At 36.8% G+C, this 16,696-nt stretch overlaps 1 protein-coding gene and 1 pseudogene across 1 annotated transcript; one reads left to right on the forward strand and one right to left on the reverse strand.

Moving 5' to 3' along the window:
- Positions 1-601: 601 nt before the first annotated feature.
- On the reverse strand, positions 602-4,823 carry LOC129407228 (endonuclease domain-containing 1 protein-like). Its single transcript, XM_055147789.1, has 5 exons — positions 4,701-4,823; positions 2,729-2,831; positions 1,517-1,617; positions 1,249-1,363; positions 602-909 (listed from the first exon to the last, which is right to left on the reverse strand). The coding sequence occupies exons 2-5, from the start codon at positions 2,804-2,806 to the stop codon at positions 748-750; spliced, it is 456 nt and encodes a 151-aa protein (XP_055003764.1). The 5' UTR covers positions 2,807-2,831; positions 4,701-4,823; the 3' UTR covers positions 602-747.
- LOC110175553 (TRPM8 channel-associated factor homolog) lies at positions 3,639-16,206 on the forward strand (annotated as a pseudogene).
- The last annotated feature ends 490 nt before the right edge of the window (positions 16,207-16,696 follow it).

A 16,696-nucleotide genomic window follows, 5' to 3' on the forward strand; every position in this document is an offset into this window, starting at 1 on the left:
ATCACAGCATTCTATAGGCCAATATTATATTATACAGATGGGGGCAGCTAAAATTAATATTGTTCAACTGCAGATTTGTGTTGTAATACAGCAGGTCTTGGTTCTAGTCTATAATAGAAATGATTAGGATCCATTTTGGAATTTCACTTTTCCAATATTGCATAGCAAAGCACAGTGTAATAAATAGGAAAAACTGTGTCTTTCCCCCATCTGGAAGTACAACATCTCACATTGTAGAATCTGAAAACCAGCAATGATGTAATTAGCCTGTGTTTTATCATTCAGTCAAGAATTTACTTTGCAATAGGCTACAGCAGCAATAGAAACTTCAAAACAAATCACTTTGGGGTAACACTTAAAACAACTACACCTTATAAAGCATGAAGAAAGACTTAATTACTAATGAGCAAACTGTTAATTAAGAAGCCTAAATGAGCTATTTTGTTACTATTAATTAACTATTGTTTTTTATGAATTAAGTCTTTCTTCATGCTTTACTAAAGCTAATTAAGGTGAAGTTAGCGCTTGGTAAGTTCACCATGTATAATTATTTACTACATGTTTATTACTGCCAAATCACACTTGTCACGTGGTCCCTGGGCTGCAGTTGGCCCCCAAGTGTTTTAGGTGTTATCAATACATTGCTTTCAGAATGAGGAAAAATGACAACTGTTGCCATAGTGATTAACAATTACAACAAAACAATACACTATCTTGATTGTGAGGCCTTTCAATACAGTATTGCTTCTAACTGAGAAGATGAAACCCATGAATGCTCTGCTGCCCTCTGCTGGCCATGCCCCTGTATAACCCGTACAGCGCCTGATTCTCTCCCAGATACACCCCAGGGTGGTCCTGTCGCAGCCTGGACGTGGTGTTCATCTCAGCCTGCCAACTACTGTTCACCAGCTGAAACAACCAGTATCAAATATCCATGTTTATAGTGTACCATGCAGAATCACAAAGGTGGGTAGCATATTTACTGTAAGTAACTCTTTCCTCTGTAAGTAAATTACAAGTGACAAATGTTTTCTGTTGACAAGATGAATTCCTTTCCCCATATATATTTTATTTTCTTGGATCACTACTTTGTATTTTTACTGGAGTATTATTTTTGAATTAATGGTGCTACTTGAGTACATTTTTGGGCTACTCAACCTACTTCTCATCACTTGTAATACTGTATCATTTTAGTTTCAGTATTTAACATATTGTGAAATAAGTAGAATTGTGTAGAATCTTGCCAACCTGAGGCTCCACAAACCATCTCTCCTCTCTGCCTCCTCCGTTACTTGGTTGGAAGTAATAAGCAGAGTAAACAGGAATCCGGTGCTTGGTATCGTACAGAGTGGCAAAGTGGTACCTAAAGAAATTATTATTATTTCTAATACATAAAGAAGTATAACTGAATATACAGAATTTAAAGAAGTATAAGTGAATATACAGAATTTAAAGAAGTATAAGTGAATATACGTGTGAAGTGAACTAGCTGTATCATGTACTCCTGTTGACAAACCTGTTCACAAATCTCTGGCAGATTCGTGCAGCGTTGGGTGTAGAAGATCCCCAGTCAGGCACCATCTCTCCGTAGAAGAACTCCAGGCACCCGGGAGCATCCTCAACACAGTGACCAAGTACACAGAAAGTATCATTATTGTGATTTAATGCGTTTTTTAGAGTTGTAGTCAAGTTACATTTTTTCAAATCCCAGTCAGCTATGACCAGTAAGATTTGAGTTCAAGTCAAGTCCGAGTCATTAAAGAACAATTATTGTCCTTACGTCTGACACCCATGGATCATTATGTTCATCTAAAATAACTTTACAAAATAAACAAGTCCACTGACTTCTGTGTTCATAAACTGTGGTGCCCAATAGGAGCTCTTGTCTCCATAAACTTCATAACAACAAAAAAACGGCAGCTTTGAAGGATAACTACACATCACACTAGTGAGTGTCTTTGCTGCTGAATTATATGTGTATCACTGCCTAACAAAAGAAAAATTGAAGAACTAAGAGTACAGAGTGTGGGTGTGTACTGGTGGTGGTGAACAGGAGGACTGATCTGTCTGGTGTCTTGAAAATAAGCGATTAAAGATTGTATGCAGAAATCACTCCAAATTCAACTTCAAGAGGGTCAGTGACAAGGGAAACAACTATAACATGTTTAAAAGCTCTGAAAAGTCAATTTAGCAGAGTCGCATGGAGAGCATTCTTATTATTATTGTGTTATTCAGTGGGTGTTTTTACATCTTTAAGCTGACTTTGAATTTAAAGCCATCATTAAACACAATTTTAAAGGTTTTTTTAAAGGATATGGGAAGAGTCTAAGTTCAAGTCTATTGTTGTTCCATGAGTCTGAATCCTTTTCCTGAACCATGAGTCACTGCCCTCAAGTTATGTCATGTTAAAAAAGTAAAATAAATAAATAATAATAAATAAATAAAATAACAATATCAAATAAAAAAAATATTTACAGAATTTTTACCCTTCCATGCATTAAATGTCTTGTATGTATGTATGATTTAGTCCTGTATCAGTCTGTACAATTAAACCATTGAGAATGATTCACAGTTGTACCACTGCAGAAGTTACATTTTCTTATTTTTTGTCATTATAAATCGATTGATTATCAATGCTTTCAAAATAGAACCCCAGATGTCCTTAGTGATCTCTTAGTCAGTGCATAAAAATAGGGTCAAATCAAGAAGCCAAACTGGTGATACTGACCTCAAATCTCTCCACGACATCTGCACAGACCCAGCAGAGGAGTGAGAGAAGAGTGCACAGACCGACCAGCTTCCCCATTTTGAACAGAAGCACTGCTCCTTTCCTTAAAACATGTGTCATAATGTCTTTTCAATGCTTACAGTAATTATTACATCTGATAATAAAATAACTCAAGTAAAATAAAGCACTAAGTTCCTTCGCTCAATTTCATTTCTCTCCAGCGACTGGATCAGGAATCAGAATACACTAGACAGTTTGCAAGAACCAAGTGTGAGTTCGGGCACCAGCCAATCAGTGAAGAGACATACATTCTGTGTTGGCAACGATTCCCGAGAATGAGGATTTAAAGCTGGAACAAAGAGAATATTTTGTGAATTTTATCAAGATGTTATTGACCTTCTTCCTGTGGGATTTGGGAAAGGCTTAATATACCAGTTAGCCTCGTTAGGAGTGATTGGTTAAATGAAAAAAAGTACCCACCTACTGTCGAGCGAACAAATCGTAATGCTCCGAGGTCAGACAGTGTCTATCTACAATTGCAGTACAGCCAAAATCAACCAGACGTCCAGCCTAATTATGCACTCTCAAATACACTGTTAAGTTTCTGTAAATTGCATCAAGCCTTATAAAGCCTTATCTAGAGGAGCTCACTGTGGAGGTTGAGAGCTGCTGATGGCTCAGAGCAACAGCAGTGAATTGAACCCCTGCAGTGAAACTGAACGTTTGGTCTTCCTGTTATTTTAAGCTACTTTACTTTTTTGGAGCTTCCAGGTGAACGCTGTAGTAAATATGTATGATACTTAATGTGAATGATTGTGAATGATCCCCATGTATTGTGTGCTGGAGATGGTTGGCGGGGCCCTTGATCACAGCAGCTTCAGGCAGACTCTCTTGAGCAGTGGTCACCAACATGGTGCCTGTGGGCACCAGGTTGCCCTAAGGACTACGTGAGTCATCTGCAGGCTGGTTCTAAAAATAGCACAGCTCGTTATTGCGCTGCATCTAAAATGTAATTTTATTCTGTTTCTATTCTTTTTTTAATCACTCTTGAATTTATATAGATTTAAAAATGACAATATCTTAAAAATATGTTCATTATACATGTTGAGATAAGTGATTTAGATGAGCGATCAGTTCAGTTTATGCAAATTAACTTTCATTTCTGTAAAATGTAAACAACTGTGTGCAAAGCTGCATTAAAAAGGTTATAATCTCTCTAGCTCTATAGTGGTTATGGTTTATACGTTTTAAAGTTGAGTTTATTTATGCAGAAGATTTTAATTAAGAATTTGCTGCAGTGTACAACTTGTACAACAGTGTTTGGATCTGTGCAGTGTTCACTGGTTAGAAACCTCCCGAGCTTCCTATACTAAAGGAGCTCATGGTTGTTTGTGTTTTTCCTGATTTATTAAATATATAATTTTTGAACTTGTGCATTTGTAAGATTATGTCAAGAAACAGGGATACTACATTTATAACCAGGATAGTGATGTGCATGTAAACGCACTCAAAGAAACAGTGATGATAACTGCTAACAATCTACTTAAACATTTAACAATTACTAAGATTTATAAAGTTAATTAGTTAAAGTTAACAAGTTAAATTATTGCTGAATATTGATCTCTGTTTCCCACCTCACTGTCATTGTTGATCATTATTGTGAGAAATCATTAACATGATCAGTGTCTTCACATAGAAGATTATCATTAATCATTAACAATAATGTATAAGTAAAGATAAACTGAGCACATTTGTTATTTCAGAAGAGCGTTTCAAACTGGGAGCCATTTGTATGACCCAGTATCCATGAAGTAGCTCTCAGTTTCTCTTCCCCTTTGAAATGGAATTACTTTTTCTTAAAATTAACAAAATATTAAGGATATTTGAGTAAAATGCACAACTAGCTACAACCAACAAGGAAGTAACCACATTAATAACCTTAAAATAAAGATAGAAAAAGATTTGTACTTACTGAATATTCTTCTGACTTTTCAGGCAGACTGCTGTCAGTCTGTCCTAAGGGTCATTTATACTGCTGCTTATGCAACACCAGTGTAAGACATCTTTGTCCTTTCCCTTTTCAGTGGAATTAAACTGCAAATATTTAATTTAGTGTGAATTTTGTCCCTGATTCTGTTGAATCCATTAGGTATTTTCTTCCCTGTGTACTGCAGCAGTGACACTGTGGTATACTGAACTCCCAACCACAAACAGCTCATGTTACTACTATTTTTCTGACATAAAAAAGTTGAAAATGTCACAAGTATGGCACTTTAAAAGATAAAAAGATGACACAAAATAGCTTTTTATTATTTTCAAATCACCCCAATAACAGGCCTTTTATTCCGATGACTATGATCATTTTTAATGTTAAACTGTAATACATTTGACACATGAAAAGCAAAGGTTAAGAAATAAAGGTCTGACCTCAGTGCTTTCTATCTTAGTGTTGATTATTGTTGAATACATGAACTTACATTTATTTTTGTTGACTCTTTCTATCTCTAGCCTCTTGTGTTGAAAACATCATTTATTTTCTATCCATTTACCCTTCGGAGAACTGCCTGAACAGGGCTTCTGATTGGCTGTCTCTGAAACTGGGCACAAAGTGAATGTGAAGTATCTCAGAAAATCCCTCTGAAAGCGTAGGAGCCACAAAGTGTTTCCTGTTGAAGATACAAAAAACATCATTAAAGATTATGTATAGTTTGAAGCCAAGCCAACAGTACCTGCCTGACCTTTCTCCAGGGAGAGGACTGACAGACTCTTTCACCAATTAGAAAATGAAAACTTCAAAAACATTATGTCAAGATGCAAAAATCCAGTGGGAAACATATAAACTGTAAACTGTTCATGTTTGTAAAGACTAAAAAAATAAAAATAAAAATGCAGTGGCAATTGTCTTGTTTCAGTCATTGAATTAATTTAATTAGTTGATTAAAGGTTCTGTGTTACTCAAAACTGACTCTTTCCAGGGCTGTAATTATCCAGATGATTCTAGTGAAGGTGTATGGAGTTTAGAAACATAATGGAGCACTTCCTGTAACAGAGTGTTTTCCTTCTGAGAGAAGAATTCTAAATATGCAGGGTTTGTGTGAATGAAACAAAACACAACTATGTTTGTTATGTGTTTCATCTTGTATCATGGAGCTTGTTTAATCATAAGTCATCTTTCACACCATCCTCATCAACAAAATAATTAAAGGTATGAGTTCTTTTTAGAGCCTTCTTTAATTATTCAATGTATCCCAATTTTTTACCAGAATTTTTATTAGTTTCAAGTTATTTATTATAATATACTGGTTCTTATAATATCTGTGGGTTTATTGTTAAATAATTTGTACCTCCTCTCTGAATCCTTTGTTTTCAATTTTATAAATAGTCTGTAAACTTTGCTGTGTATGTTACAGATGCCTATCACTTTGAGGGGAAAGAAAGTGACATAGTAGCGTTTATGAAATCTGGAGGGGGGGTGCTTATGGGTGGGCAGGCCTGGCACTGGGCATCGCAGCATCCCCGAGACAACGTCCTGCTACAATTTAGTGGGAACAAAGTGTCTGGAGTGGCTGGTATCTACTTCACTAAGCATCACAAAGAAGGGGAGTGTGTGGCCGTAGATCCACAGATCCCACAATCCTGGAGAACTGCCAAGTAAGTGGCGCAATACAGATCTATACAATAATTTGTTATAAAAAAAAAACAAAACAAAACATTAGTCTTAAATAGCGTTTTTCCAGACACTCAAAGTTGCTTTACAATTTGGTATTTTAATCATTTACTCTATCCTTATACACACACTTATACAGAAAATTGCATTGTTAGAGGCATTGCAGGGGGCCCTCAAAGGTTGTTCACTAAACAAGCATAAAAGGAAAGTACAACTGTATACAGGAATGGACTGTGACAAAAAAAAACAACAACCCTGGACTTTTCCCCCACATGGCCGATAGACCTGTACAACTTTTACCACATCTAGGTGCCTTTATATTTTGACTTAGACTTAACGCAGTTTTTAAACAAAATGAGGGAGCCATAAAGATTACGTAGGATTTACCTACTCCTCCCAAAGTAAAGGTTACTCTACAAGTTTCTAGGATTTGCAGTAATAGTGTTTGTTTGTTTTTTTATTTTCATGTATTGTTATTAAGTCTGTATGTGCATTAATAAATAATTCATGGTATTAAATAATTTTGTTTTTCAGAGTCTGTAAAGACTTCAAGGATGACTTGGAGTTTTTGCTTCAGGGAGTGACTGAGTTTGACATAGGTGACGGGACATTTTCAGAGATCTTCATTCACGGACCACTGTCTTTCCCCATCACCACCAAACCAGAGGGAGGAACCCTGATCGCAGGAGGCTACTATGGAAAAGGCCGGGTTATAGTGGCTTCACATGAAGGACTGTTTGGAAAACCGGTAAGGCCTGGAAATACTGTATGTAATAATAATAATAATGATAATGCATTTTGATGATGCAGACAAATCTCAAAGTGCTACACAAGAGGTAAACACACAAGAAACAGCGCAACAACAGTATTTTGTTTTGAGAGAAGTTAAAGGTGCACTGTGTAACTTTTTTTGGTGGAAGGTCTGTTACCAGCTCTCTCCATGGAGATGTTGCCTGGAATGTTCCACAGCTTGGCATTACACTTATTTATCTTTATGGAGACAGCAGGTGAGACCATAGGGCCAAGTTAGATGTCAGATCTGTGGAAAGGTGAGCCCACTTACAACAAGAATGTTTTTAAGTAAATGAAAACCCATGTTATTGAATAATTGCATGATGGGTACGATGTGGATTTTGTGCCATACCGGGACATTCCAGACAAAGCAACACTATCTCCATGGAGACAAGCAGATGACAAACCCTCCTCCAGAAAAGTTACACAGAGCACCTTTAACATATTCACATATTGTTTGTAATGTTTACAAGTAGTGCAACAAAACTAGAACATACATTAGTATTCTAAGTATAGCTCATTTACACCTGCATGATAATATAAAGGACAAGTATTAAGTGTAAGTGTTGGTGGACTGCAGGGATCTTACCAATACTTACCTTTGTATACATGTTTAATGTTTTTTTTTGCCAGTTTTCTTGTTAAAATATTTGCAGAACATGCAGATGATAGTGAAATGGCTTTGACTTTGTGTTATTCACAGTTTAACTTTTGAATATGTCAATGCTCACAATGCATTAACAAACAAACATATAATATCTTTGTATCTTTTCTGTGTATATATTGTGGACATTTCTGATGGTATTGTAAGTGTACTATCTGTTGGATCATGTTAAGTGGATGTTTAAGGGTCCTATATTATGCACAATTGTTTTAAGACATGTAAGATATAATGTTACCTCATCAAAAACATGCTGGGAGTTGTGTTAACAGCAAGTTAACAGCTACATTTTACCTTTTGTTCAGCAAAAAATTATTAAAGCTGAAATTATCCAGATGATTCTAGTAAAGGTGTATCAAGTTTTAAAAACACAGTGGAGTACTTCCTGCATAACCACATGACATCACAGGGTGGAATAGAGTGTTTTTTGTTTGAGAGTCAGCCTAAATACACAGGATTTGTGTGTCAAACATGTGTGAATGAAACAAAACACAACTCCAGGTCTGTTTTTTATGAGGAAACAACATTATAACACAGATTAGAAAATAGCGTAATATAGGCCCTTTAATGATTTAAATGTCTACTTTCATAATTGTTCACTTTGTATCTCACTATTGTCCCACAGAAGCTGGCTCATTTCTGGAAAAACGCTGTGCACTGGTTGGATCAAGGCCGACTGGGAGTGATTGGTGTTGAAGCCAATATAGCCTTCAACATTCTTTCAGAATCAGGGTTAAACTGTCAAAAATCAGGTTTTAAGAAGGGCCTGAGTGTGTTTGTGCGCACAGTCTATGGAGGAGATCACATAAAGGAGATCCAGGAGTTTGTGGCTGAAGGAGGAGGCCTGCTGATCGGAGGACATGCTTGGTACTGGGCCCAGACACACCCAGGGCAAAACTCTCTCACTGAGTTTTCAGGTTCATCCTCTTCTAATTTACTAACTAATTATATGTGGTTAAATAAGTACAGGGCAAATAATAAAAGCTATTTAAAGGTTCTATATCACGCAAACTCTTGTGAGCTGTAATCAATTTTAGAATGTTGTCACCTCCTCAGAAACAGACCTGGAGTTGTGTTTTGTTTCATTCACACATGTTTGAGTAACTCTTTATTATTTAGTCTCTTGTTCACATCTCCAAAGCTCAAAGTGCTCTGTTCCACCTTGTGATGTCATGTAGTGGTAGTTTTCAAGTTAACAGCTCCTTTTACCTTTTGTCCAGTAGAGATTGGCAATTCCAGGGCTGAAATTATCCAAATTATTCTAGTTAAGGTGTATGGAGTTTAAAAACACAGTGGAGCATTTCCTGTGTTACCAGATGACGTGTGAGAGAAGAATGCACCCTAAATATGCAGGGTGTTTGTGTTAAACATGTGTGAATGAAACAAAACACAACTCTAGGTCTGTTTGTGATGAGGAAACAACATCATAACGTAAATCAGAAAAGTGCGTAATATGGGCCCTTTAATATCCAACTTGATGAAATAAAAATCAATAGTTGTTTATTGACTCTCTGTATGCTGTTTTAAAGGAAACAAGATCTTGAACCCCATGGGCCTGACTTTGTTGCCTGGAACAGTTGGAGGGGGTCTTTTCAAAACCCCAGACCCCGCCACTGTGATCAAAGACAACTACCACTTCCGCTACCTCCTGTACCGCTTCGCTAAACATGTGGCTGAGAACAAACAAATAACCCCACATGAGGAAAAGTGCCTAAAGAAACTGGGAGGTGACTGTGCCCATATCCTGCACATGAACAACTACGAATGCTGTTCACATCTGCAGCTAGTGCCCATGCTCACCAAAATCCTGAAAGAGACTGGAATTCCACAGGTACTAAGTTTAGAAATACAATATACTTTTACCACACAATGAAATAAGAAAGCTGTTAAAGGTGCACTGTGTAACTTTGGTGAAGTCTGCCACCTGCTTGTCTCCAAGGATATGATATTGTTTGAGAAGCAAGTGACAGATTTATTTCAATTTATTTCATCTCATTAAGATTAACAATCGCTTTTCCAAGAGTGACCTAATGAGATGAACTATTTCTGATTATTTGCTTCATTGTCTTCATTGTCTTTAAATTGTCTTCCACGGTGGTTGGTCTCGCTCACCCTCATCCATCTCGGTTTCTCTATCAGAGGCCTGCGAGCTTGAGAGTTCTGCACAGTATCTTTGCTGTTCCTAGTACTGCACTTTTTTGGACTGAGATGTCTGTTGTTTTTTCCTGGTATCTGCAGTAGCCTTTTCCAGTTTGGGGGTTACGGCCCTGAGTGCTCCAATCACCACGGGCACCACTGATGCCTTCACCTTCCAATCTCTCTCTCTCTCTCTCTCTCTCTCTCTCTCTCTCTCTCTCTCTCTCTCTCTAAATTTTTTTTATTTTTTTTTATATTTGTTTGCGTGAAGGTCTCTGAACAGAGTCCAGTGAGCGCTCCCAAAGACCATCTGCTCCTGAACCTAGCAACTGAGCTGTACAAGGTCTGCCCCAAACCAGAGGAGCTTGTGAGCTGTTTCATCAAAGACATTCCACTATTACCAGCCCTTTACAACCATACCATCAAAATTGATGTAGACACTGCGGGTATGTTTTCTACTATTGCAAAATTGACTCTTGTGAGCTTTAAGTCATGTTGTAATGGTGTTACCTCCTCAAAAATATACCTGGAGTTGTGTTTTGTTTTATTCACTCATGTTTGAGTAAAACTTTTTTATTAATTTGTCTACATCAACCAAAGTCCACTGTCCTCTGTTTCACCTGGTGATGTCATGTAGTGGTAGTTTTCAAGGTAACACGTCCTTTTACACTTCAGTAGAATTTGGCAATTCCAGGGCTGAAATCATCCTAAATGATTCTAGTGAAAGTGCATGGAGTTTAAACACAACTCCAGGTATATTTGTGATTAATTGAAAGTGGTAAAATGTAATGTTAAATGTTAATTTGCAGATAGAGAGGAGTGGATTAGTACAGGTCTCTATCTGTCTCCTGGGATGAAGACCTATATGTCCATGCCAGCTGAAATCATCAACAAGGGATGGAAGGTAAGACTTGGACTTAGATGTACTTTCTAGATCCGCAAGGGAAATTATGTGGACATGACTATGACGCTCAAAATTCAATATATACTGATCTCTGAAGATAAGCAGGTCAGGGCTTGGTTAGTAGTGGATGGGAGACCGCTCTAGAGAGTATACTGCCGCTGTGTCCTTAGGCAAGACACTTTACCACCTTGCTTAGTATGAATGTGTGGTGAGTGAGTGATTGGAGTAATTAAGTGGTCCTATTGAGTGAATGAACAATGCACAAAATTGTAAAGCTCTTAATAAAACTAAAGCATTTTAGTAGTAGTGCTAATGTTACCCTATTTGATAGACAGAATATATAATTTATAGTAGACACCCAGTGAATGTGAAATAAAATCTGATGAATGATGCTTAAAAGTAGATCAAGGTTTCCCCTCTGGGGGAAATTATTAAGCAACTGGTCTTCCCTCAGCCTAGCCACCCTCAGTTTGTCTTATCATGGGTCTGATGTTTTGACCTGTTGTATGTAACTATTTCTGCAAATATATTTTTTAAAAAGTATTTGTAGAGTTACACATTTAGTGATGCACTGTTTCTTCTTTGTATAAATACAGCCACTGTAAACTCCTTCTTATGTTTCCTTCACCAGGTGCAGATTGGCTGTCAGACTGACCGACTCAATGCTGCTGTTGTAAAGAGAGCCCCAAATGCCTGTGAGAGGTTCCCAATTACTTCAGAGAGATGATGTTGGTGCACCACCTTTGGGGAGGCCTCATTTACCTCATAGCTCCTCCTAAAACTCAGTTCAAAGGACTAAAGATTGTAGTGCAAGTTGGCATACCTGCTCCATACTACAAGTCAGGTGGGCATAATCCTTTTCCCCATAGACTGTATAATTTTTTTTTCCATAGAGCAGTAAGCAACCCTTTGTCTCATAAGGAGCCATACTAAACATGATTTTTTTCAGACAGCTATAGAAGGGAAAATAGCACACAAAAACAGCACAAAAATGCATACAGTCCCTCACCTAGTTTTAAAAATATGTCTAAATATTGTCTTCCTTTTACCTGGTTAGTTTGCAGATATTCTATATTTTCAAAGTAAAACACATATATAGTAGTAGACTATAAAAAGAAGTAAAATATTATAGATCTTTTTGAAAAGATGTTTAATATTTTAACATTATCCAATATCCAATTATCCAATTAATATGATCCAGCACCAGTTGGTTGAGGACTCCTCCCAACATTACACTTTTCATCTTGTCTCACTGTTTGTTGCTGTCTGAAAGCTCCACTGATCCCTAATGAACCTACAAAATCTGCCACACAAGATGCAGCTTCATACTTTTCTATCCTCTCTGTCTCCAGGAGAAACCTCTCTGAGTGAGTGGTCTGTTCTCCGTACGGCGCCCTCTCCCTGGGCAGAGCTGGAGTTTGAGAACATCATCCTGACTGTGCCCTCAGAGGTGGTGCGGGGCCTGGAGCGTCCTGATGAGTTGGCAGCTCTTTGGGATAGGATCATGAGGGCTGTGGCGGACCTGGCTGCTATCCCACCCAAGTTTAAAAGGAAGGAGCGATTTCTCTGTGACGTGCAGATCTCACATGGTAATAATACTGCATGCTCTGGCTTGATCCTGCGGGGTAACTCCTGACTAATACCTTGGGTCTACAGCTGCTATTTATTTGCACTATGTAACTTTTCTGGTCCAGAAAAATTGCTTTTTCCCTTAAAAATGCCCAGAATGGTTCACAGTATGGCATTAACCCCATCTATCTTGCAATTATTCAATAAAGAGGTTTTTACTTTGCTAAGAAAAATCCTTGAACAACATCCATTCTTTCTTCACATGTTGATGAATAAGTTCAATGCCATACTATGGAACATTTAATGCTAAGCAATAATATCTCCATCGAGAGAAGCAGGTGGCAAAGCCTCCACCAGAAACGGTGCAATCTTTAAATTAACCTTATTATATACGTATTAAACCACAGGGACTATTGTTTGTACATATATGCAATATGAGGTGTTGTAGGGGTCAGTCTATTCTGTTCACATTAAAACAGAAGTCCTTTTCCAGGCTGGATGCACGCAGGTTACCCCGTAATGGCACACAAGGCCCCTGCTGCAGAGGTGATCAATGTTAAACAAATAATGACTCGCGGCCTGTGGGGTCCAATACATGAACTGGGACACAACCAGCAGAGAGGATGCTGGGAGTTTCCCTCTCACACCACTGAGGCCACATGCAACCTGTGGTCTGTGTATGTGCACGAGACTGTGTTCAACATCCCTAGAGACAAGGTACAGTAGAATCTCTAATGTTCTTTGCAGAGGGATTACACAAGTATATGCAAAACAACTGAAATGGATCGGATAATGTAATGTCTTGCCATGCAGGCTCACGAGGCGATGCATTTGAATAAACGAAATCAACGTGCTGAGAATTATGTTAAGAATGGAAGAAAGTTGAATGAGTGGAGCATGTGGGTTGCGTTGGAGACATACATGCAGGTATGCTTTTGTATGTATTTGTTTCACTCAATGGTGAACAGAGAGTCAGTAGATCCTTTCTGATATTTATTTAAGGTGCATATAAGAAGAACAGTTATAGTTACAGTAGTATATTTAGGTATAGATTATTTTTGGATTAAGTTATAACGCAAAAAATAATTATTATTATAAACACTTGCATCTTAAAAATACAGTGTTAAAGTGCATATGACAGATTCTGGTAATTCTCAAATTTTGACTTAATTCAGTGAGATTAACTGTAATTAGCTGTTGTAATTATAAATTATAATATTACAAAAAGTAGAGGGTTCTATTGTAGAGTGTACCGTATTGATGACATCATATTAGGGAGAATTCTGTGCCAAAGTTCAACACAATTTACACACTAGAAACTATTTTATTCTCCCACATTTTAAACATTGTTTCAACAAACTAAAGGTATTTTCTTATTTGTATTTATATTTGTCAAATAATAATTTCTGTGTACATTAGAGGAGATTTGGTCCAGGGCATGTTATAGAATTCCCTAACATGATTCATGATTTCCAACCAGGAAGTAAAATTTTTTAAATGGCCAATTAAAAAAAAAAAAATATATATATATATATATATATATAATGAACTTAACTTAGTCAAATGAGTATTCTATTCATCACAACAAAAAGTCGTGTAACTATTGGTCCCCCGACTGACAGTTGCAGATGACACTAGCTCAGGAGTCCCCAACCTTTTTCCTTGAATGAGCTACCTTTACAAAACGAAAATTCCAGAGAGCTACTAATTTTAGTGGTTGCAGAAAATAAAGTATACATAAAAGCCACGGCAAGACTTAGATGGGGTACAATTAGATAAAACGAACAACAAAATGATAGATTTACAATAATAATAGGCATTTAATTCATCAAATTTGAGTTAATCAGGACAATACGTGTAATTCAGGAATCCCTTGGCGAGCTACTTGAAAGGGGGTGGAGAGCTACTGGTAGCTCCCAAGCTACAAGTTGGAGACCCGTGCACGAGCAATATTATTAGTTCCACTGGTAACATTTAAAGGTCATGTACTAGGCAAACATTTACTCTTGTGAGCTTTAAGTCTTATCCGAAATACTGATGGAGTTGTGTGTTTTGTTTCATTCACAGATGTTTGAGGAATCCTTTATTAATAGCTCAAAATGCTCTGTTCCACCTTGTGATGTCATTCAGTGGCTGTTTTCAAGTTAACAGTCACCCTTTACTTTTAATTCAGTAGAGACTGGTAGTTCCAGAGCAGAAATGATCCAATTGAGTGTAGTGATGGTGTATGGAGTTTATAAACACATTAGAACACTTCTTGTATTACGACATGACATCACAAGGTGGAGTGTTTTCTGTTTGAGAGAAGAACTCAGTCTAAGTATGAAGGGTTTGTGTGTTAAAAATGAAACAAAACACAACTCTATGTATGTTTGTGATGAGGAAACAACATTATAACACAGATCAGATAGCATGATATGGGCCCCTTTAATAATAAGTTCACCTTAATTAGTCTTTTATAATGCATGATTTTTCCATAATTAACAAATATTTATTAGTAATGATTCAGGCTCAGTAACTGTTTTGAATTAATTCTTTTGATATATTTTTAAAACTGTAAACAGTGTATATAGGCTTGTCACAATAACAGATTCTGAAGTACGATATATCACTGTAGAGAATATAGATGATAAAAGGTAATATACTGAAACAAATTTATGTAGGATAAAGCGAGGACAGATTTAAACCACAAAAAGTATTCTAAATGTACTATATTGCAAAGAGAAGTTACTAATTTAACCTTTTACTGCTTTTAAATCTGACCATATAGCCAAAAAATAACCAAAAAATCCGCAGTAGTGCAAATTAAATGTACACACGATAAATACTGACCCCAAAAATATATAGTTTCAGCTTTCATATACTAATTGATACCTTATCTTTTATACTTTTTTCCCATATGCAGCTTCAGGACAAATTTGGCTGGAATGCCTTTAAGTTGGTGTTTGCTGCTTACCACAAGATGAGCGGGTTCCCCAATGACAACAAAGGCAAGATGAACCTGTACTGTGTGACCTTCTCTGAGACCGTGGGGATGAATCTGAGTGGGTTTTTCAAGGCCTGGGGTTGGCCAATAGAGGGCGCTACTGAGACAAAACTTTCCAACCTGCCAGCCTGGACCGACCACCCCATGACCAAATATAAATGAACTATGCAGTAATTTTGAGTCCATAGGCATTTAACGGTAAATTATGCTGTTTTCTTATCTATGTTATAATGTTGTTTACACATCAAAAACATACCTGGATTTGTTTTGTTTCATTTACACGTTTAACACACACAAATCCTGCATATTTAGTCTGAGTTCTTCTCTCAAACATAAAAACACTCCACCTTGTTAGAATACATGAAGTGCTCTACTGTGTTTTTAAACTCCATACACTTAACCCTTCACTAGAATTGTGTAAATAATTTCCACTCTGGAACTGCCAGTCTCAACTGAATTAAAGGTAAAAGGTAACTGTCAACTTCCAAAGTACCACTACAACTCTGGGTATGTTTTTGATGAGGTAACATTATAACATGGCTTAACACTCACAAGAGTCAAATTTGCGTAATATAGGACCTCTAATTACGGGTTGGGACTAGAGTTAAGGTAATACTTTTGTAGCTAATAAGCCTGAGTCATTCTAAACATAGTAATTGTTTATTATGAATATTATGAAGACTTTGTTCATGCTTACATTAACCCTATAACTATAATCATTCAGTAATCCACTATTTTATTCAATTGCCAAGTGCCTTAATCACATGCTCATTAGTTTTTAAAAATTGCTATAATAAATCTTTTTAACACTCAATCTTACCTTTGTCTTGATTAAGAAGCAGGGTAGAAGCAGTTTTTTGAGTAAAGCAACACATTTTTCACAACCACTTTCACCAAGACAGAAACAGTAACAATTTATATGTTGTTAATTAGTTACTTGTTATAGTAACAGCACAAATAAAACATAACATTTTGCCTAGTTTTAGAGGTAATAGTAGAGGTAATTCCATAACTATAACCTTCCTTGGGTGGAGCTTTCCGTGTTCTGTGTTGGTGACATATAGACAGTTTGATGCAGCCAAATTTGAATTTTATGGAAGATGATTTGTTCCATCAGATTTTGAATTTTAAATACCGCAGAATTTTTCACTTTGATTTTTTTATTCTGAATTACTGTTGCAGTTGTTGAAATTTGAAATATACTTTTTTCGCCTTTTAAATATTCAGCACAGATATTTTCAAGCCCTCAAATT

This window comes from Boleophthalmus pectinirostris, unplaced genomic scaffold, assembly GCF_026225935.1.
Source record: "Boleophthalmus pectinirostris isolate CB_2022bp ecotype Guang Dong unplaced genomic scaffold, ASM2622593v1 HiC_scaffold_9, whole genome shotgun sequence".
Taxonomy (NCBI): domain Eukaryota; kingdom Metazoa; phylum Chordata; class Actinopteri; order Gobiiformes; family Gobiidae; genus Boleophthalmus; species Boleophthalmus pectinirostris.

Excerpts from the sequence above, each read along its gene's own strand:
- LOC129407228 (XM_055147789.1), bottom strand. The coding sequence starts at position 2,806 with ATGGGGAAGCTGGTCGGTCTGTGCACTCTTCTCTCACTCCTCTGCTGG. Across the intron at positions 1,618-2,728 it reads ATGTCGTGGAGAGATTTGAG|GATGCTCCCGGGTGCCTGGA; the intron begins GTCAGTATCACC and ends CACTGTGTTGAG. Across the intron at positions 1,364-1,516 it reads TGCCAGAGATTTGTGAACAG|GTACCACTTTGCCACTCTGT; the intron begins GTTTGTCAACAG and ends TAATTTCTTTAG.